This window comes from Anser cygnoides, chromosome 3, assembly GCF_040182565.1.
Source record: "Anser cygnoides isolate HZ-2024a breed goose chromosome 3, Taihu_goose_T2T_genome, whole genome shotgun sequence".
NCBI classification, from domain to species: domain Eukaryota; kingdom Metazoa; phylum Chordata; class Aves; order Anseriformes; family Anatidae; genus Anser; species Anser cygnoides.
This window is the reverse complement of record NC_089875.1, coordinates 59,871,722-59,894,744: the sequence shown is the minus strand read 5'-3', so window position 1 is coordinate 59,894,744 and position 23,023 is coordinate 59,871,722. Positions and strand designations below refer to the sequence as shown.

At 41.1% G+C, this 23,023-nt stretch overlaps 1 protein-coding gene across 9 annotated transcripts in view; it reads right to left on the bottom strand.

Annotated features, from left to right (window-relative positions):
* The window catches only part of NHSL1 (NHS like 1), a 169,718-nt gene that overhangs the window by 17,633 nt on the left and 129,062 nt on the right, over positions 1-23,023 (bottom strand). For 6 of the 9 annotated variants that reach the window (XM_066994234.1, XM_066994235.1, XM_013175530.3 and 3 more), the window contains exons 3-5: positions 15,898-16,025; positions 6,696-6,888; positions 1,700-1,831 (exon numbers count right to left, since the gene is read on the bottom strand). In XM_066994234.1, the coding sequence (XP_066850335.1) occupies positions 1,700-1,831; positions 6,696-6,888; positions 15,898-16,025 (453 nt within the window). The remainder of the gene's footprint in view (positions 1-1,699; positions 1,832-6,695; positions 6,889-15,897; positions 16,026-23,023) is intronic. The other 3 variants (XM_066994236.1, XM_066994238.1, XM_013175533.3) reach the window with 1 other exon arrangement.

Genomic DNA, 23,023 nt, shown 5'->3' with positions numbered 1-23,023 from the left:
GTATGTATGTAATTTTCAGAATACCACACTCAAGAACACTGCAAGAATCCTGAAAATGAACAGTTTAAGTGATACCCAGTGTCAATTTTGCATTTAAGAGGCAAAAACTCTTACTAAGAATAAAAACTCTTATTAAGAATAAAAACTCTTTTATTAAGAGTAACCAAATACCATGTTTCATGTAGCTTTGTTTGATTAGAACAAATCTACTTTAACTTTTGAGCTTGCTTATAGCTGATTGCAAGGCTGATAAATGGTTGTCGTCCCAAGAAATAAATTCAAGTTCTGACCTCCAGGAGGACTCTAGGCCTGGAAAGTGTCTCTTGCCAGATAGCAAGGTCCATTGTGGACAGGAGGAAGGGAAAACACATTTTGAGGAGGAGTTCCCTATGGCAGGGACAAAACAGCATCCATCCCATAAGAAGAGATCGACAAAGACACCTCACAGCTTTGGACAAATCTCAGAGCAGCAGTTAGACATAAAATCATTATGTGAGATCCAAAGGTAATAAAACTTAAAGTTGCCACTTGAAGACTCAATGCAGGGATTGGACAAGTGAATTTGCTTTCTTGAGACAGAGGATACCTATGGCAGGGCACTGTCCCATTACAGTTGAAAGAGCATAGTTCCAGTTCCAGTCACAAACTGCTGTTCATGTACTTGCTTATTTCCTGTCTTTCTCTATGCCTAGCTCTCTAGCTTATTCAAACCCATCCAGAAAAGTTGCATATTTTTGCTTTTGTTTCTGAAAAATCTAGACAAAGAAGCAAGAAGTGAAAATATAATTAAAAAGAAAGAAATGCAAAACGCAAGGTAGTAAAACTTATCGAACAAGTCAATAAATGAGTTGATTGCACATATAAAAAAAATATATATATATATATATTCTGCCAGATTATTTTAAGACATTCTTTCTCTACTGCAAAAAAAGGAGAGAAGGGAGGCAGAAGGGCATCATTTTATCTGTAAAGTCATCATCTGTGAAAAATTAAAACATCTTTTTAAAAAATAACTAAGTGCTATCATCAGAGTTCTGCAAAAAGTGTCTGAAAGGTTGCCAAAATTCAGACTGTTCCATCAACTTTGAATACCATCTATGCTACTAACTGTGAAAAGCTGACAGGTTGAGGTAGTGTAAATGTGACTGACTGAGCATTTTTCCTTTGGTATATATGCAATAGCTAATGATGACATGTAAATTACTTCAAATCAAATAATGTTGATACTTGAGAGGCTGTCAATTAGATCTAAGATAAGCTGGAAAATTTACAGGTTTTTCGCTGTTGATGTAACTCTCAGCAGATTCAGGAAGGCATCAGTGAATTAGTTCACTCCATTGGATAATTCTTGGCAAGCTGAAATGCCTGCCCACTTCAGGTGTGCTTCAGTGACCATCTTGGGGGAGTAGACCAAGTCTCCAGAAAGGCATTAAGAACTATGAACCTTATATCCCTGCGGATTTCCATTGTACCAGTAAACCGTTTTCAAAATACCACGTTCCCTTCAGCAGATGGAAGTCAACAGATAAAAGACCCTAATTTCCAGATGCACAAGGTGGCAAGGAGGCACACGTGTATTTGGAACTGTAATCGGCTATCAGACTGTATTGGTTTCATGAGCACTGGTAATGTTATTAGTCGAGTAATGATAAGCAGTGACAATGAACAGTGGATGGAATACAGTTCTGATGAGCCATACCTAGCTCCTTTTGTATGTTGTCAGGGATTCCTGTTATAGTCTTTCTCCTTTTGACTTTCTTCGGCCGTCTTACCACCGTGTCTGTGTAAATTAGAGACCGCCGAATGCTGGCTTGGCGGTCGAAATTCTCCCCTAATACATGGTAGAACAAGCAAAGCAACATTACTTCCAAGCACGCTGACATCATGCACTTTCTTCCACTAGTTTTGTTGTAGAAATGAAAAAAGGCATTAATAAATGATGTTAGCTTGGTCCTACAGTGAAAGTTTACACTGGAGGAAAAGATACAGCATACTGCCACGGTAAGGCTTTAGACACACACATGCATTACACAGTACTGCAAGTTTCAAGAGGAATTTGACTTCAGGTCTTGTGAGAGCAGCTGTAATTCCACAAGTGATCAGAATCCTTGCTTGAATTTGGCCCTGTATGTTGTTTTTCTTGTGTTTGTTTGTTTTGGGGGGTGTTGGTTTTTGTTTTTTAAATAATAATCTGAGGAAAAAGCAAATCTGCTCCTGCAGATGAAAGATTACAATGGTTTATACAGGAACAGATATTGCTATTGGCAACAGCTATTGCAATTTCTTTGTAGATCTCCATCATTAAATCACACAAGACACTTCTTTTTCATACCACGTTTCTCTGAAACGGTCAGGTCTATCGTATTTCTGGTGGTGATCTTTTAACATGAATACAAACAAGTACTAGGGAGCATGCAGAGATCAAACTGATCTCCTGATCTCACAAATATTTCAGAGTGGAAGCTGCTTAGAATTGAGATTTTATAAATGATTTCACATATATACAATGGAAAGAGCTGAAAAAATGTGGAAGTGCACGTTGCTAGACAAAGCCTTATGATGACCATGTGCTGTATCATAATGGGACCCAGAAGCACCACTATCATTAAGGCTGAGCAGCTTTTCTTTAGGAATTCACTTTTGGTTAGAGGTTCATAATTTGGCCATTTTACAAGCAGCAAGATAAAACTTGCTCACTAAGTTGTGAGCTAATTCTCTACACTTCTAAAAATCTACCCACTCCCAATCTCACACATAAGTTCCCCTTTTAGAAGTTAGAGCATTTTAAAGCAGTGCTACGCATCGTTTAGATAACCTATTTAAAACTTAAATGCAGAAAAAGCTTTATATACAAATATGTTTTTTGCCTTGTATGCTTTCTTGAAAATTGATGACCAAATTATTTACCTCTGAAAAGTGAGTAATGCACATTAACTAATGTCATAAATATTTTCCCTGGTTGACTACACATCAGCATGATGTGTGTCATGCAGATAGTGTAGAAAAACTGATTACCTGTAACACAGTTAAAGATACAGTCATATAGTAAAGCGTAGCATATGGACTTGTGAAAATACAAGGAAAAACACAGCAGTTTCATTCACCATATTGTAAATATAAAGACTCTCACTCTGTGTTAATGGATCTTGAGCTCCCACGAATCGCACTCGTGCTAGGCAGAATCCTTGCAACTACAAAGAAGTTGCTTTCATCTGAGTTTCTGACTGACTGAACTGAGGGAAGATGAAGGGAGGAGGAATCCCATGGGATCTATGAAATTTTGAGCTATGAATCCCACAGGCTTCGTAGAAGCCCTAAAATATTGAGATAGAATATCCACTGTCTGGGGCATCACTGCTATTATGATGTTAGGACCCTTATGGGGTCAGGGTCAGGACTATTAGATAATCCTACCATGCAGGATAATAACTCTGGCCACATTATAATGAACCCAAAGAATTCAAAAGAGAAAACTTTGCATCTCTGAACATGTCTTAATCCATTCGAAGGCCAGCAATTATGCCTGAGACAGTGAGCTGCAAAGAAATTAAAATGTTGCTTCGAATGCCGTAGAATAAAATAATATGTAAATGCTAAGAAGAGGGTGCAAACAAGGAGAGTCTTTTATATAGTTTCAGACAGACAAACAGGATGACCATGGGAAAAGTCACTGTGTGTCCCCTGATCCACAGTAACTTCTTCCCCTGTGCTCCTGAAGACCTAACTCTGACCAATCCATCCTCAGTGGCACTTGAAACAACTTTTTGAAAGCCACTGCGCAAATTTATAGGATTTTAAAGCAGCAGCTTCAATAAACTCTAAATCAAGAAGCAAAATCAAAATGTCTCTTCTTTTTTTTTTTATTCGTTGCCATCTTGTTTTTAGAAAATATTGATGTTTACATATAATTTTGCAGATGTAAAGATACTTTTCTTCTGTCAGGTATGTAACAAATCATCTAAGCATTCCTCGTCAGTTTACTTGGGTTTCCCTCACACAGTTTTCATTTTTCTTGGATTCACTGAAAATATTTAAGTATGTGCTTACATCTCACTAAAGTCAGTCAAGTGGGACTCAAGCAAATGCTTAAATGTTTTGCAGGATCCAGCCTGCCCCTGATCACCTCCACCAACACCAGACTCCTCCATCTGGAAAGAAAGTTAGTTCCAGAAAACCCACTACAGCAGACACCATAATACATCTTTTAACCCACAGGCTACGTAAAAGCAAAGACTGGCCACCACTGAAAATTCAGCCCAACCCCTTCCAGGCCAGAATAAGCTCAGCCCAGCCGCTCCCGAGGATTGAAACAGCTTCCAAATCGGATGTCTAGTCAGCAGCTTGTCAGCCTGACGCAATGCCCCTGCACCTTCAGGCTGTCCAACAGATTTTGCCTGCCGCTGTATTAGTTGCAATCTGTTCACCGAAGAGCCCCTCAAGCTGAACCAGTGGAGCAGTTGCTGCACAGCCACGTGAGAGGCCGTTGTAGCAGGATCATTACTGATGCACTGTTGAAAATGCTGTCACCTCTTCTGAGGTTAACATTTTATTTCATGCCAGGAGTAATAAACAGAAGGGTTTTGACCTCTCTTCTGGGAGAGTGAGAAAAAGAGCAAGCAAAGAAAAAGCCGAATCAAAACAAAACCCAGCTATGGTTCGTTCCACAGCACGTTTAACAAACGGCACAGAATTTTGGGGCATTTTCTTCCTGCCTCGTGTAGTAACATAAGGAACTACACAAAATAGAATTACTCGGAGTGTGGGAGGGCAGAGGAGGGGAGCAGATTGTGACTTTTTAAAGGGGAACAAGGACGGCAGCTTTTTTTATATGTGTGTGTGGGACTCAGTTTGTTATTTTCACTTGGCTTGATGCAAAATAGCAACACGATTATTTCATGGCAAAGGGAAAACTGGTTCCCAGAGACCAGCTCACACACTAAAACACCAGTCTTCCTTCACTGCCCTCCCTTTCTATACCTTCCTATTACTATGTTTATAGGGGAATGAATGCTACACAACACATTCCAGGAAGGTGAATGTGCATGTGCACTATTTTTTATCAGAGAAGCTGAGAACTGCTGCATTTGTTGAGGGCAAACCAGCTAATTCAGGGGACACGGGGTTTGTCACACCACTTGAATTAATCTGGTTGAAATTACAAGTGTAATTTATCCAGATGCATTAGTGCATCCACTGACACTGAATTAAATCTGTGATGGTTATTTGATCTCTTTTTCCCTGTTTTTCTTTCCACCTGTTTACTTCCCCCCTGTAATTTTTCAGTACACAGGGTCATTAAATCACACTGCAGATTACCCCTTCCGTAAGTATACCGTCTTCCTGCTGTCACAGTATCTAAGCCATGCTCAAGCTTATTGATTGTGTCAGATAATCCACTGTCCCCACAACTCTGCCTTCTGTACCTGTAGCCTACATTTCCTAGATAATGGCCTAGTTACATTTCAGCACTGCACTTGTTTTCCTTCTATTCATTTTCCAGAGGTGGGGTGTACATATTTTTCTGTTGCTTTCAACTATTTTCCATTTTTTATTTTAGGAAACATTTCTTACTGATTTCTCAGAGATTTCTGATGTTTGTCACTGGCCTTAAACTACATTACTTCTTAAAACTTTACCATCAGACATCTTCAGTAGGAGAATTAGTGTTTCATTTTTTACAAAACACTAATTTATATAAAAAAAAAAAGTGAAAAAATATTGGTAATCACATAGAAAAATAGAATAACTACTTTCAAAACAAAACCAAACACTGCAAGATATGATTTTAAGAGTGAGTATGGAACCAGAGAATGCCATATGGCATTTGAAATAAATTGGATATTGAATATCATCCTTGTTTTGGCAGGCAAACGGTCAGTTATTTTAATTAACTAATAGTGGACAATCTTGATACTGTACAGAAAAAGAGGAATTATTAAATTGAGGTGATAATTCAATCTTTCATAGAAATTCTATTTACACACATCGACATATCTACTCAGCGTTACACTTTAATATAATTAACTTATTAAATTCTCACAGAGTGAGAATTCTGCAACAGTGAAACCAAAGAGCATTTTGAAAACAGTCAATATACAGCTTGCAACGAGAAAATGTGGGCTACTGTCATGTAAGTTGAGTGACCTACCAAGAGTCTTGCTTGAGGACGCAGACTCATTAACCTTATCTATTCTTTCCCTATTCTCCCTCAACACCTAAACCTCTTATTGCTGATACAAGTAAGACCTTAGAAAACTCTTCTTGAACTTTGGAACTTTTAGTCTTCAAAATATCGAAGTCTCTGATAACCTTCCTTAAATAAAAATCCTAGAAGAAAATCCTGAATGTCATTAGTATTTTATAAAACATGGTTTTCCATTATGTATCTTCAGCAAAGCCTAAAGCAACTCAGTGATTTATCCATCTTTTTTTTAGTTCATGAATATCTAATGTCACTTCAAGCTCACAATGTGTAGACTATCTTCATTAATGATCATTTAAGGAATTTTGAGTTTTTCTCATTAAGCTCAGAGACGGACTATTAAACACAAAATACTGTATTCACAGAAAGGTGAAATAAGTGACATCAAATTCATGCACAAATATATGCCAAAATGCTATCCACCTGCATGGGTCCACGTTTATCCCTTCCCTCCCCAATTACTGTAACTTAATTATTGAAATTAAAAGCCTACCAGTCACATTAATAGGAACCACATCTGTTTGGACTGCCTGTGCTTGCTGTCGCATCTTCTCTTCTGGCGTTGGCAGTGGCAGTGACTTAGTCCAGTTGGTTTGGGTGTTGATATCTGATAACTCATTTGAAACTGGGGTTTTAGGCCTTTTGACGGTAATAAGCTTTTCTTCTTCTGGGGAAGAGACGGAACACTGCAAACAGAAATACATGTGACAGTGTAAGTTTTCTACCAAAAACACAGGGCTATGACAGTACTGCAGTACTGCCGCCGCAGTCAGCGTGACGGCTTGTGGAACAAAACATAGCACCATGAGTATCACACTTAGACCTACAAAGAGAGACTTAAAAAAAAAAAAAAACTGGACTGTATTTATCCAAGACACCTCATCAGACTAGCGAGTGTCTTTAAATGAGAAAATTATGAGTGGTCTCGAGCAGAGCAAAGCACAGTAACTAACTACCTTACACATTTATGCTGTTCCTGCAGCGATCAACCCCTCTCACTCCCCAAAGGAGTGCACTGGGTTTGCCTTCCCTGCCTCTCTCCCATTGCAGTGTCCTGCTATGAAGATGAGACTGAGCCCTGCTTTGACCTAGCTGTACTAGGCTATGGGGCGTGTAAGGTCTCAGCAAGATGTCTCTTAGGAAGAAACACATTTTGGGAGGGCTCAGCAAAGGACTCGAGCAATGCACCCTACATAACCATCAGCCAGGGAGCAGTCAGGAGCAGTAATTGTGCAGTGGCCTTGGAGTAACTCATGCCACAGTGGAGGTGTTTGTATTGCTCAATTTTGAGGGGTGAAGTAGTTAACAATACCAGCAGCCACAGAATGGTCATTTTTGAAGTTTTTCCTTATCAGAGCGTCAGATGTTGCATCCACGATGGGTGTTTCACCTCAAACAAACAAAATACCTTTGTGCACTGCAAAAAGAGGTTGCAACAGCTTGTACAAATCCTTCCACCAGACAAAGTTACAATGCCAAAAGAGACATTTGCTTTAAGGGAACAAATCTGTTTTCATTGCAAGGTCCTCAGCTGGGTGCCAGTAAGGGCAGAAAGTCATAATGTTGCTTTTTACTAATATGAAAGCACTGCTCCATGGCAAACCCCGAGGACAGGCAGGTTCAGGGCACACGAAAAACATCACAGGGGCTTGCAGCAGGGGATCACAAGTTTTAGGCAAACCTAGGCTTTAGGCTTTTCTACCTGGGGCCACCAAGGCACTCCAGGGAATCCCAGAAGCAGGAGAGCAAGAAAGACCTGGAGGAGAAAGAAGCTCCTCTTCCTCCCTCCCCACACACCTTTTCTTTACTCCTCCCTCCCGCTGGAGTGCAGGATGCTACCCAAGGTACAGCTGCCAGCACTGGGTCGCCACCTCTCCCTAAGTTACTCCCTAGCTGTTTGAGAAAGACATTATTGCTACTTATAACATATGGACTTTTCTATTATTATTATTTTTAAGTCTAAGCAATCTGGTTTCTCTTCAAGCTGAGCGGTACACAAAAGGCGTGCCCAGACACTCTGCCACAACCACTGTTTATCATTTCTGATTTTAATTTTCTCCCTGTTACCAGGAGGAGGTTCACGCTGTTTATAAACAAATAACCACTTATTTATTGCATTGTGCTTTGACTGCGAATTCTTTAGGACAGGGCCCAGCATTTCATTAAAAACAAATATATAAATAAAAGCAGCTTCCAGGCAAAAAGAAAAAAAAAAAAAAGACAAGTGAAATCTCTTCAGGTAATAACAAAAAAATAATAATAATTGCAGGCATGATAATTATTATGAATGTCATGTTGTGGTTTGGACCTGCGCTTTGAAATGTGGGCTGTTTTTTTTTTGAGCAAATTATACATTTCTGCCAGGAGAAACCCCTGCAGGCACAGGGATGCCAGCACCCTTCTGCTCATGGTGGAGGGGCCACGCTGCTCTGCAGGCACGGGCTCAGCCCTGCAAAAGCTCCTCCAAATTCTTTCAGTACAAGTCACCTGGAGGACACCGGTATTTCTTCAGGCCTGTGTTATTTTTAAAAGGTTCTAAAACTATTTCTATACAAATATAATGTGAATGTTTATCTTTTTATGGGTGTGCGTACACACATAGTTTACACACATACACAGTGCAGACACGCGTATGTATATGTACTTACACGCAAACTAAAATGCTTTCCCATCTCAAATCACTCAAATTTATAACAACCTTCGCTAGCTTGAGCAATCTCGGGGAGAAATGCCACCGCAGAAGGGAAAGCTGCCTCCAGGATGTGCCCCCCCCAGACAGGTTTTACAACTGCATGGTGACCAACGAGGCGCGGGGGCAAAGACAGCTTTGCAGTCCAGGTGTGGTGAGGACGAGCTCCAGCCACCTACTGATGTGTCGGCATCAGTCCCTGTCACATTCGGCCCGCAGTGCTGGGCCAGGTCTCAGCTGTCAGCCAGCAGTCACCAGGGGCTACTCCAGCACGTCGGGTGACAGAGATACTGGCTACACTGCTGCCCTCCCTTCTCAGGGAAACTACCGGGCCAAAACAGAACACTTCTTCTGCTACAGTATGTAAACTGACAGAAAAAGTGGAGAACTGAAGCTCTGACTACAAGGGAATCCTAGCTATCCAAAAAAGCCTGGAACCACAATCTGAAATTTTACAGAATTAAAAGTTCAGAAAATTGAGGAAGAAAGATGGAAAGGAATGACTCCAGTGAGCACATAACGAATGAAAAGCTATCGAAATCCCAACTGTGCAGCTGTGGTCAAAGCACTGGTTCAGGAAAACTGATTTTCTACTGTTGGACAGTGGTGTGGTACTTCTACAAACGAGGTCAGCAGAATAGTTGCAGGTGGTTTAGAGTGTAGGAAGAAGTGTCGGTGTTTCATCTGTAGGTACACGTTCTGTGGTTTCTGGGTAAGCGTGACTGTCTCTATTTAGAAACTTTCTTCCAAAGCACTCACAGTGACCGTGGTATGTTTACTTGCTTTTTTGATGTAAAGATTCCTTTCAGGGGCAGGACAGTTGCAAAGCTGTACGCAGCTTTATTGTGCAGAGTGGCAAGCAGCAGCTCAACTTTCAGCTTCGTTCACACAAATTACTTATCTGATTTTCTTATAGGAATGAAATTAGGGGGAGAGAAAAAATATATTTTAAATTCCTTCGCAAGAATTACACAGTTTTAGATAACATTCCTAGATTTACAGCACAGAAGTCTGCAGGAAGATTCAACAAACTGCTGCTACATATATAGACAGGCACATCTTCTTAAGTGAGGTCTGCTATAGGATAAATAGCACTGGCCGAGGCAGTGCTTTGAGATCATGTTATCTGCTCAGCAAATCTCATCATAAACACTATGCTCATAGCAGCACAGAAAGCACTCTTCTCATTTTTATAGCGGCTCTGATTCAAAACAACTTTACTGTTTGACTTAAATGGCCAAATTTCTGTGCGGCTTCTAGATGGAATGCTACACTCACCTCCTCCAGAAAAACTGTCGGAATTTGTGCTTTTTAATGGGAAGGGGAAAATAGGGAAAGGTGGTAAGCGAAAGTGACAGCCTCGGACCTAGCCATCTTTCCACGACCACACGTTAAAGGGGAAGAAGCGTGAATTTTTGAAGGACAAGTTGAAATGAGAAAGCAGGAGACAACTGGCTCATAAACATACTGTGGACAGAGAGGAGCTATCTGGCTCAGTCGGAGCCTCTCCACCGCCTTGTTGGCTTCTTGTTCCCCTCTCTGCTCAGGCACTGAGGTACAGAATGGTTTCACAGTCTCAGCACATTCCCACTGCTTGAGCAGTCCCAGCTGACTGTATGCTGTGCATCTTACAGTACATGCTGCCTCAAGTCCCCTCTTCTTCCCTGTTTATTCTTAGTTTTGTTCTATTCTAGCGGTTTATACTATGCTGTTTGAGAAGATGGGACCTCCACAAGGAATATTCAAACCACACAAATTCTACTTTTCAGCAAAAGAACTTAAAACTTCTAGGCGTGTCGTTTACCTCATTGTCCACTGCAACCATTCCTAAAATTATCATTTTTCAGAAAAAAAAAAAAGCTGAGAAAAAATCCGTAGCACTGCAGATGACAGCCATGGCAATTCATCTGTCTATTAATGTTCCTCAGCATCCTATTTCTTCTCCAGCCTTTGATGGCTTCAAGTGCCTTTTTTTACAAATGCAAAGGGACCACACTGAACAATAAATATAATTTAAAACAAAAACAATCTTTACATTCCTGTTACTTGGCCAATCAGCACTTTTTGTGTGACTGCTTCAACCACGTGGTTTTATACTGTGTTATGGAACACTGCCCCATTATAGCTATACATTAAATTACATTTAAGTTGAATTAGTCATGTCCTGCTCGACTTGGTGTCCCTCTAAACCAAGGCCTCCAGTCTAGCCCCCCAGATTTTGGTAGAACAGTTACTTGTTATTTCTACCCTCAGATCTTCAGTTGCACTAGCCAACTTTGCCACCCTACTAGATCCTTCACTTTACAGCCTTCACTGTCTCATTAAGGAAGGGATTCTTTTTTTTTTTTTTTTCCCCAGCAGAAATTACTGACCGTCAGCCAAGTTATCCCCTTAACCAGGCACTGCAGAAATATTCCCTTCTTCTTCCTCTACTCTGCTGCAATGGGATTAAAAACGTAAGAGTCATCCTACATCAGATCAGAGCTCTATAAAGCCGACCTAGCATCTGTCTTAAGATAATGTCCAACAGTTCACACACACGTGAAATCAAATCAGAGGAAGCATGCAGTGGCTGCCTTCCCTGAAGAGTCTCTCAGCATTGGAAGGACTCCCCTTCCTCCCAAGAACTGATCCAGTTGCTTTCTGAACCTACACAAACTTTCACCATTTACAACCCTTGCAGCAACTGTGCAGCACTGAGTATGTGGTGCGTGAAGAATTACCCTCTATTGTTTGTTCGGAGAGTTTCTGTACTCACTTCCTTATGCTCTGACATTTTATGCTTTGAACTGCTGCTTCAAACCAGTAAACTGAGAGGCATTTTCAAAAAAAATATAAAGCAGTATAAAATGCATGTGCTGATTACAAGAGTACCCATGTGCAACCGCAGCAGAGGGGTAGGGAGACCAGCTGAGGGCACCACTGTCTTGAAGTATCTCCAGGCCTGCTAGAGCCCACTGTCGGGGCTCTCAGGCATCCACACCTCCAACCTGGAGCAGCACCCAACATCTTCAGCCCCTCTTGACACCCGGCAAAATTTTAGATCAGACCTCCCCAAGTCCCTCAAGCCAATACAGTCAATGCATCTGTTTCCCCTTCAGATTACTGACCAGTCTCTTGCAGATATTAAAAGAGACATCCAACAGTTTGGCTGAGTGGCAAAAGTACACTTTTTTTGCCCCACAAATAAGCAAAGTAAATGTTTTGTCACTCGAAGTTTAACAGACTGTATCAAGGAAAAGTTTGTAAGCCATATAACAGGACCTAGGGAAAAATACCATGGGTTTTTGGCATGCAAACGTTTTCATAGATGGAATGAAGACATGATATAGTGCACGTCTGGGAGCAAGTACTCTCTATAGCACACATTCATCATTTAAAAACTATGCTACTCCAATTAGGAAAGTTTTTCTTTGGCTAATTAAAAAAACAACCAAGCAGCCAAATAAATAAAACACATTTTTCACTGGAGGAGGGGTTTCAAAGGAGACAAATGTTAATAGACCAAAAGTAATTACAAAATTTCAGTGAACCAACTAAATAAAGGATATTGGACTGCAGACAAAAAAAGGAATAGTGATGAAAAAGATAGGAAACAATCCTGGCATAACATTCTTCTGTTGAGCAGTATTTTTTTTTTTTATTTTTTTTATTTGTAATAGAAAACAGAAGCAGGTAACAGTAACTGAAAGCTAAGAGCAGAACAAAAAGATCGCATATGTGCTAAATGCTACAAGTAACATCAAGCTGCAAGTATGACAGCTGGATGGTCCCACTCGTGGGCAAAGTACCTTGTTGCTCCAGGGAACCAAGTTACAGCAGGCGCTAATGCAAGACTGAGAGATGCAGTCTAACAGACTAGACTGTTGAGTGAGACAAAAAGAAACAGAGATAATGAGTAATAAAAGGGGAAAGAGAGAAGAATGAGGAAAAAAAAAACCACACACACACAAAAGACAAATATACTTAAAATACACAATGTATACATATCAGAATATTAGGGAACTAGAGTTAAAGTGACATCTCAATACATCCTTGGCACTAGGAAAACAGACCAGTATGAAGGACAGGAATACTTCCCAGCTAGTGTCACCAACAGTGGCATGTAAGAGACGACAAAGGAAGACACTAGTTGCTGTACTGAGATGTAAAATCCAGATAAACCAATTTAATTGCCAACAAACTCAATTAGGATCAGCAGAAATACACTGATGTGGGGCTTGGTCTATGCTCCATCAATACCACCTACAGGAATCAACCTAAGAGTAAAAGGGTAGTTCCAAGGACTTTGTTTTATATATACTAACACTCAGAGAATTCAGATTTTCGTGTTTTCTACTTATGTTGGCTTGGTTTTGGGTCGGGTTGCTTATCCCTAGTGGTTTTGCTTCGCAACAGCAAATGTTCTGCTTCTCTTAAACATTTTCTTAGAATCACAGCAAACCATGTGTTTTGTAGTATGAATATTACCCTCTGGTGATAAACACCCACCTCCACAAAACAAGAGACTGTTTGTAGATCTAGGTCTTCTCTGTGTGATCTAAACCATGGTTTCAAATTATGTCTCCAGTGAAGACAGACAAGTGCAATATCTGGCTATGATAAACTTAAAAAAAATAATAATAATAATAATAAAGTAGATAAAAGGGAAAGACAGTTTCCTTTGTGGAACTACCACGCAGTAAAACATAGTTTTTCTGCAAGTTGGCAAATACGTCAACTTAGAAGTAAATTTACAAACAGTAAATAGCTATTCTTTATTCTGCTATTCTCAAATTTCAGCTTGCAAGTGCTGCATGCACAGAATTTAAATGTTGGCTTTCTTGCTTTGAACAGACAACAAAGCCACAAAGCTTTCATCGAGCGGTAAGGAGTTCACATTTTGAATCATGGGATTTTGGTGACCTCAGCTCCACATTGTTACTGAAGAACTCTTCTGACGCCTGAAAGATGACTGTCTCAAGGCATAAGATTTATTAGAAGCACTTGGCATTTTACCAGTGGAATTATAATTCAGCTTCAGAGATCTGTTAAATGCTCATTTATTTAAAAAAAAGTAAAATTTTACTCCCTTACATAATGTAAAGCCAATTAAAAAAAGATACTAGTCAAAGAACACCACAAAACACAGAGTTTTACAACAAAAAGGCAGTATCATGCTGCAGTTTACAAGGATCAGCATCTTCCTAAGCTGCAAATAAGAGTGACAGGGTTAAGGTTAAGGTTTTGAGATAAACAGCAACATCCAAGAATGTCAGTTTGGCCACCCTCTTTCTCTAGTGCTCTGAATCCTACTTTCAGCTAAAAATATTTCAGGGAAACTATTCTAATTTGAAATGGAAGTGCTAACCTTTCCTTGAAGCACAACTTGTTATACTAAAAAGTTTTCAGAATAAACAGAAATTGTTAGTAACATGTTTCATTAACATACCATGAAATCCTTAGCCACATAAGGATGACAGTTCTTAGTCTCGAAGAGGCCTCACCCATGCTAATATGTTCTCATGTGAATGGTTAAAAATACTGTATTTACATTATTTTTAATGTTACATTTGTTTTACACGTGCAGCTGGGCCACATGCTGCACAGCACCGGCTAAGGCAAGTTGGTTATATATGTATGCAGAGAGATATATATGCAGTACCTTAACAGCCACAAACAGTTAATACTTTTTCACCAGTGAAAATCGTAATTCCACTGGTTTCAGTAAGGTTTTGCAAATTGTTATTATAATACCTCCCACAGTACTAACATGCTTTACATTCTGTTTGCTGCTAGTAAACACCGCAAAGAGCTCAAGAGGATGCAACAATACTCCCTGCCAATACACAGATATAAAGCAATCAAAACCTGGATGAGAGAATGTACATATTCCACAACAATTTTTGTTATGTGCTTAAAAAGCATGGAGGATAGAACTGAAAACACTGTACCCTTTAAACTGAGTTCTCAGGATCTCCACACTTTACACACAGACAGAATTATTTGGTCCATACTACACAAAAGCACCTATGGCTTAGTAACAGCTCAAAAATATTATACTCTGCTACAATTAAGGATATCCTCCCACTCTTCAAGCAACATTTTGTGGCAAAGTATTCTAGAATATCTATCTTGAAAATGCCAAGAGCTTGAGCATTTCAGCTCCAGCATTGGACTTCCAGGCTCCAGAACATCTTTCTGTCTACCCCAGTACTACGATCTTAGCCCACAGCACCAAAGTTAGCCATAGCTTTTCTTTTGGACCTCATAGGCACAACAGAATAAGGTAAGGACAGGGGAGCAAAACTTCCTTTCCTCTTTAGAACATGAACACAACTTAAAAGTTTTGTAATTGAAGTATAAAATATATAAAGATATAAATTGATGTATACAAGACACTTCTGCAACCTTCTTAGGATTTTTGCTCAGCTGTCCCTTCTTCCTCTCTTTATTTGTTTATTTTCTAAACTAAGTAAGCTAAGTATACAGGGAGTTGAGAAGTGGGCATATGAACATGAAGCAAACTGAAACAGAGAAGGTAAACCCAGCTTATTGGGCCCTCCTTCATTCTTCTGGATGCCTTTACACAAGCAGTTGTTATCCAACAGGACAAAGCCTACCTGATGAAACTGCCTGTCTGTATTAGAAAAGCAATTCAAAGTGTGCATGTGCAGTTATTTCAGATTGAGTACACTGTCGGATGGTTAACAGTGCTCCCTGGTACTTGAATATAAACACATATTAGTTGCAAAACAGTTACCCTTACTGGGCTCTCCCCCCAGAACATTACCAAACTCATTCTGCCTCTCTCATCTTTATCATGCCATATGATGACTTTACATAAATGCATGAGTAGAACTGGAATTTTAAGAGACTAGGGAAGTTAGAGGACCTAACACTACTGCAATTCAAAGGAACAAGCATCTTTATGACCTTCTAGAAATCCCACCTCATTTGAATAATATTGCAGGCAATTAAACTGCAGCAGACATATTCTTTCCATTACTTTGCCCACCACCATTACCTTTTGTTCAATTTCTTCATAATCATCCTGGTAATTTCCACAGATTGCACTGGAGGATGAGGAGAAGGTGGGGCCCTGAGAGTAATACTGAGAGCTCCGGTAGCCATCCCTCCGCAGCTTGTCACACTCTGCCAAAAGACAGGGAAAGATGAAATCACTGTATTACCAGAGCCACCCCGTTTACACTTTGTGTACAATGCGCTTACATACGTACATTTTACTGACAGTATTTACCATGCATTAGCATTGCCTGTCCCAAGTAATGAAACAAAAGTTGTATTTCTCATTTTTTTATATATATTTTTACCTCTCTATATGTATTATGTATGTACGCCCACACATAGCGTGTATACACGTGGCTTTTATTTAAATCAAGAGATGGGAAGAGCTTTGGAAAGAAGAGAGAAATTGATTTATTTGTTGGTTTTTTTAAGTGAGATCTGGCTCGGTGTCTTGACAGATGGCAGCATCTTGCAGGATGGGAGACGGAAGCAAGCGTGTAACACCAGGGTCTCGTTTGCCAGGCCGGTAGACACCCATTATGCGCTTTGCACTTGAAATGATGATGTTGCTCGCTACTCAAGCACCATCTGCTAAATAACTTTGGCACTGACCACTTGTCTTGTCCTCGTGCCTGCAGAATAGACCATTTATTGTGATTTTGGAGAGGAACGTAAAGTACAGGGATCTCAAAATCTCATGTCACTGCAGAGCTCGCTTAAGTTGATAAGCAAAGAGTATTCAAAGTTCAGAAAGAATTCAGAACAACCGTGCATGCCTGCTCAACACGGCCAAAATACCAGTCAGCACCTCATCCCCCCACCAAGTTTTCCATAACCATCCTCCCGTCTCCTAATTGATATTCAGTGCGACTGTGCTAAAGAACAACAGACGCCAGAGCATAAGGAAAAAATAAATGTTCAAGATGCGGCAACCAAACTCATCAGCCCAGTCAAACTGTTAATTTTACATTTCCAGAGACAGATATCTGAATCTGTTGAAAGATGAGGAAAGCAAAAAGAAAAATAAGTATTTGTTATATTTCTATCTAAGGAACTGAAATTTCTGCACAATATATAGGCATAACACAAAGTGCTTTTGTCATCACTTGCTGGAGAAAGATTTTCTGTGACTGTATCATCTGTCTCCCTACCTTGATCTTTTTAATACCTCTTAAAATGGAAAATATGCAATGTTTATTTTGAGGGAAACATTTTAGAGTCTTCTGCTTGCCAAATGATTAACTGGAGTTACGACTTGCACCTTCAGCATATATTTTCTCTGTTACATCCATATGCTTCTGAGACCGAGGTCTGTAGGACTCCACGGTGGTGGTTTAACTGACCTCGAGCAACCACAGCTCTGTGATGATTTAATCGAGGTGGATTTCCCTGCATGTGCACATGCACAGGAGTGCAAGTATGCGATTTGATAATTAGCCATTTCCATCGGAGCCAGACATATGTCCTGGCCTATCGCATGCTTCAGCATGGGGTCAAAAAGGGCTGTATGGCATGAACCTGTCACTTGTCCCTCAGTTCAAGGACCACAGTGGTGGTGGTGGGTTCTGAGATCCCCATCAGTTACTACAGCTGGGCAGCAGAGGGTCAGTAACCCCGCTTACCTGTCTGGCATGTGTGAGCGTGTTGACAGTGCATGCATCTGGCAAACAGCTGCCGTGCTTCAGAGGGGGGTGAGAAAAGGCTGCCAGCAACCGCAGTAAAACAAATTCTTCTACCCCCTCAAACCTGGCATTGGATCAGCAAGACCCAGCTCTTAACGCTCACAAATGTGAGCACCCTGACAGGCCGGTTTGTTGGTTTGAGCTACAAAGGAGCAGTGGTAAGTGGCCTGGGGCAGGACGAAATGGCACGAAGACTTGCATGAACTTGCAGCAGGGGCTAATGCACTGAGCTGTCAACTTCGGCACCACAAGTTTTGCCTTCAGATCAGTCACTCATCACCACAAACCAACACGAAGGAAACCTAAGAGGTACATGGGAGTGAACTTATTTTTCCTCTCACAGCTGGGATGAGGCCTCGGGTCCTTACTGACCACTTCTGTGACTCTCCAACACCAGGCATCACTGGATGGATGCCCCAAGAGCCACAGGCTTTTATGGAGCATGCTCTGGTATTAGCTGCTTAACCTTATTTATTCTCTTAACCAAGGCGATGAAGATGATGAATAGTGTACTTCATGAAGCCCAAAGAGCTTCCTGAACTCCTGAAGAAGGCAACACTGAATGTCTCAAGACCACAGCAAGTTCAATGAGTGAATTGACAATAAAACAGTTAATCAAGCTCACAACCTTTGTTAGTCCACAACACAAGATGCAAGTAACATCAGAAGCTATTGTAGGGATGTGGCTGCAGAAGCCAAGAGAATTGCTGCAAATTGCTGAAACACACCAACAGAAAGGTGACTTGTCCCAAAGAACAGCTTTTTTATTTATTCAGTGTCACAGTGCATTTCACAGCACAGCAAGAAACACATGCTCTAGACAGCACCTGAGGCCACCTCATCAGAAGTTTCAGGCAGGTATCTTTTACTTCATGTTCCAACAGCCCAGAAGCACAACATGAGGTGAATTAATCAGTGCCCCTAACTGAAGCTACTGTCACTGCCACACCAAGGGTAGTAGCTTCTATATGAAAATTGTGCTAGCTGGGGAGCACACACACCAACTGACCACTCTCATAAGGTGCACACGGTCATCTGCAAGCAATCAGCTTTCTATTTTTCAGCTAAAGGTTTGGTGTATATAAATAAATAAATGTGTATATATATATATATAAACCTGAAAGAAGTACTCCAAAAAAAGTTCCAGACATGGATCCTTTTTCCCAGAGCAATACCTTGTCCTCATCCCGCAGCTCCATTATGCAAACAGAGAGAAGCACTAGACACTGAGTTAGTGAAAAAGTTCCTACAAATAAGCATGCTATTTCAGAGATGTCTGAACAGGTAACAAAAGAAGAGAGTCAGTTCTGGTTATTAATAATCTTTGGTTTTAAGAATGTGACAGTATATTAGTGCTAGCTGAGCCAGGGATATGCACAGTCTTGTATCCCATGGCAGGGCTGCCATCACTCACATTATCTAATACACAGAAATGTGTACAGGCTTTCCATAATTTCTGCCTAAAAATTGCCAGGGCAAAACACGGGAGACTGCATCAGGCAGGACGCAAACAGTGATTCCTGAGGATACATCTGCCTGAGATCAACTCAGCAGCACATGCACAGCAAGCTCAAAATATGCCCTGTGTGCTGCATTATTGTGCACGGATCTGAACTGTGCAATAATACTGTTGTGCCCCTGATGAACCGGTTTTGTTACACAAACAGCGGCCATTCGCCCAGGAGGACTAGGAAAGGCCTCTGCCTTGGCAACTGCAATGGGTGGTGCCATGGCATAAAGGCTGAACTACGTCCCTGTTTTTTCCCCCTTTATTAGCTTCTGGGGCTAAGTGCAGAGACGTGCTGTGCACAGACTTCTGCTGCCTTTCAAGTGTTTTTCTGATTAGGTAGAGTCTTAAGTTAGGTCTTGCGCTTTTCCTTCTATACCAGTGATATATTAAATGTCAAAACTTCTGTATTATAAGCATTGCTTTAAAATGACTGCAGTCATATTATGTTATAATATAATTTATCCCCACTTATGTGACTAAATTAAACCTTTCCTAGAGAAGAAAATTTTGCCTGAGGTTGAGTTTTGCCGTTCACAGGGTGGTTTTAGTTAGGCATGAAGAAAGTGTGTGGGAAATGTGGTTTAAAACCTTTTAAAGACTCCCTCATCACTGTCACAGTTGTTAGAGCATGGTAGATAGGATATTCAGGGGATGCATGACAGGAGAAAATGTGTTAAAGCTGTCAGTGCCCATACCATTACATCTGAGTTGCTGCCATGTAATCAACCCCTCATATGTCTGCTCGGCCTTTCATTACTGCAGAGTTCACTAAATCCCGGTATAAGACACCAGCACGCTAGGGATGCTTCTCACCAACAATACGTGAGCTAATTGCAGTTCTCTCTCCAAAAAGGGCAATTTACAGGCAATATAGCTGAGTGCAATCCTGTGCAAGAATTTTGAACCATGAACACTGGATTCAGTGCTGTTGTGCAGCTTAGCGAGCTTTATTAATTCTTATGTTTTACTATTTTTGGCAATACTTCTGTAGGGCAAGGTCTGAAGGTCAGACTCCAGCTGAATAACTCAAACTCTCCACGTAAACCCTTGTGGCCTCTGTGGCATGCAGTCAAGCCAAGGGCACAAAATACCACCAAGGCCTCTCAATCCTGAAGATCTCTTCAATTTACACTAGGAACTCACATTTAATTCCGTTTGACCCTGAGCTGATAACACACAGTAGCAAGTCTCGCATACGTGAGCTATTTACTGCTTTTCAAACAATTTGAAACCATATTCTTACACGAGAATTTGAGTCACAAATCACCTGAGTGAACAGAAGGCACAGCTCAGACACCTCACCCATTCGTTTGACACGGTATTACTGTGGAAAACCGGGATTAACGAATACCTTGTCTGCTCAGTCAGACACACACAGCGTATTGCTCCATGATGCAAGAAAGACTGGGTTTTTTGGGAGAGGACTGGAGGTGCTGGGCCTTTTCTTCTCCTTTGGTAACATTTCATACTTGCAGAAATTTTCCACGAAAACTAGTCACAGTATCTTGGAAATTTACACAAAGCAAAACTCACTGCCCTGCCAGCAACAGAACTGGTCAGAGGGAGACAGCTTCTGAAAACAACCCTAATATATCTGTAAAGTTATTTCTTTTTATTGTAACTGTTCAAAGCTGAGTGTCATTTTTTCAGACGCTTCTTCAGAAAACTGCTCTTCTGGCAGCAGGGTGAAAGGCCTGGGCCCTCTCTGCGTGGCGCAGCCCCAGCCATAGCGCAGGGCCACAGCTTCCTGCCACCACAGCCGGGCCCAGTCCCTGAAGCCTCAGGCCTGAACTTGTAGCTGTCACTTACTAAATTAGTCCTAATGAGATTACGCGTGTAAATACGGCTCACGTGACTGTTGCAGGATCAGACCATAAGCTCTGTAGGTGTCTACATCCACACGAACACACATGCTGTCACAATTAAAGAGTTTAACGAAAATAAATCCACCTGTCTGCGTTTCTAAGTATTTATTAGCAACCACTGTTGTCTTGAACATTAAACTAACGTGATATTCACAATGTACATATATGGCATCAAAGTTATTCAGACATCTAAATAGCTCTGACTTGCTTGAAGCAAGTAGCTACGTAGGTAGTCATTGGTTGGGTTGAGTGATGAACGCGTGAAAGCAAGGACAGAACAGCCCAGAAACACCTGAGCTTGCCTCATGCCCAAGGAAGAGGGCCTGGGAACCGGTTGTTAAAAGCCAAAGAGAAAATGCTGGATGGATCGGGGCAGTTTCATGGAGGAGGAGATGCACCACGCACCCAGCCGCGGAAAGGGGAAGGCGGCGGTGTGGAGGGTGAAAGGGGAGCAGGCAGCATGTGCACCGTTCTGGGCTGTCCCACTGTAAGCAAGGGCGGGCAAGCGACACGCTGACAGCTGCGTCTGCATGCTTGAAAAATTATCTCCACTACATTCAGGGTGACTTCTTGGCAGAGCCCTTCATGTTGTAACTTGTGTTTTACAGTGGGTGGGTTTTTTGTTTTTTTTTGTAGAGAGAGGCTACTATCTGCAAGAGTCAGCTAAACTGTCACCTACAGAAACAAATCTGCTGACTAGCGTATTAAAATACGTTTATCTATTCACTGCACATATCACAGGAAAACTACTCCCTCAGGTCAGATTTTTTTTTTTCCTTTTTTGCTTTAGGCATTGCAGTCATTCCCTTCTTCTGTAAATACACAGAAACCTCCTTCCTCTAAGTCAACTACAAACACTGTCTTATAAATACAGACAGACTACAGTACAGCATACGTTTGTCTTACATAAGTACACTTTTCCAAGAGAGTGAAAATTGTCTTGTGAAAGCAAACTTTTAAAAAACAACACATTACTTTATATATCACACTGCTCTTTAATAAACACATTAATGTCATATATCACTGCTTTCTGATTTAGAAGAACTTTTTGTGTTAAGGTTGATAAATGACCGCATGTAAGTTTAATTTACTTCAGGCACATTTTGAATTTGTTTTTCCAGTTGAGGTGAGACAACTAAGACCTCACGGGTTTGTGAGGGACAGGACCGGGTGTCAGAAGACCTGACTTCCAGACATGGGAATTCTGCTGTCCAAGCAAATCTCCTCAGGTTAGATCCAGGCAAGAGCTGTACATCCGTAGACAGACATGACACCATCTAAATTTCACAGATGGACCTCCTAAATGCTGAGTCGTAGGGGGTATATACCCTCTGCCTGCAGCACATGGGCACATTCAGGCACCCTGGGACAAAGCCAGCTAAAGGAAGAACCCGAGCTGCTTTAATTCGTGTCCTTTCCACACAACTAACAACCAGCGCCTGGTACAACACCGCAGACATCTCTCTCACTAGGAGCAGAAGAATGTAACAGGGATTTCAACATCTCCACTTCTGAGAACTGTGTGCTTGTTATCCAATGGTTGCTTAAAGTAAAATGCCTGAAAGGATTTTTCAGTAGATAGGATTTAAAATTATTTAAGGGTGAGATGAGCACCAGCCGAATATCCAGCTTACTGGTGGCAAGCTCTATTAGGCAAAAAGGCTGCTGCCTTAAATGTAATGGGCACAGCTACCTTTTGTGGGGGACTGGTCACACCAGTGTTATACTGGAACATACTCTACCAAACTGGGTCCCCTTTAGAGGGCGTAGCTGCCTCCCTGCCTACTTTCTAAACTGCAGGACAGGGACAAGGATTCTGGACTGCCCGTGAAGCACAGTTAATGGGAAATTCCAGGAGATAACTTTTCAAGATAAAGAGCTTGCTGAGAATGATCTGTCCTGGAACTGTAATTAAAATGAGACACCCTAGTTCAAAGGTCTTTTCTGGTTAGTAAAGCTAGCTAAAGTCCCTGGCTTTCACTCTTTACGTGTCCCTCATTTACAAACCAGGAATAAGAATGCACAACTCTCTTTGCGTGGATGAAACAGGTTGTATAAATGCAGAGC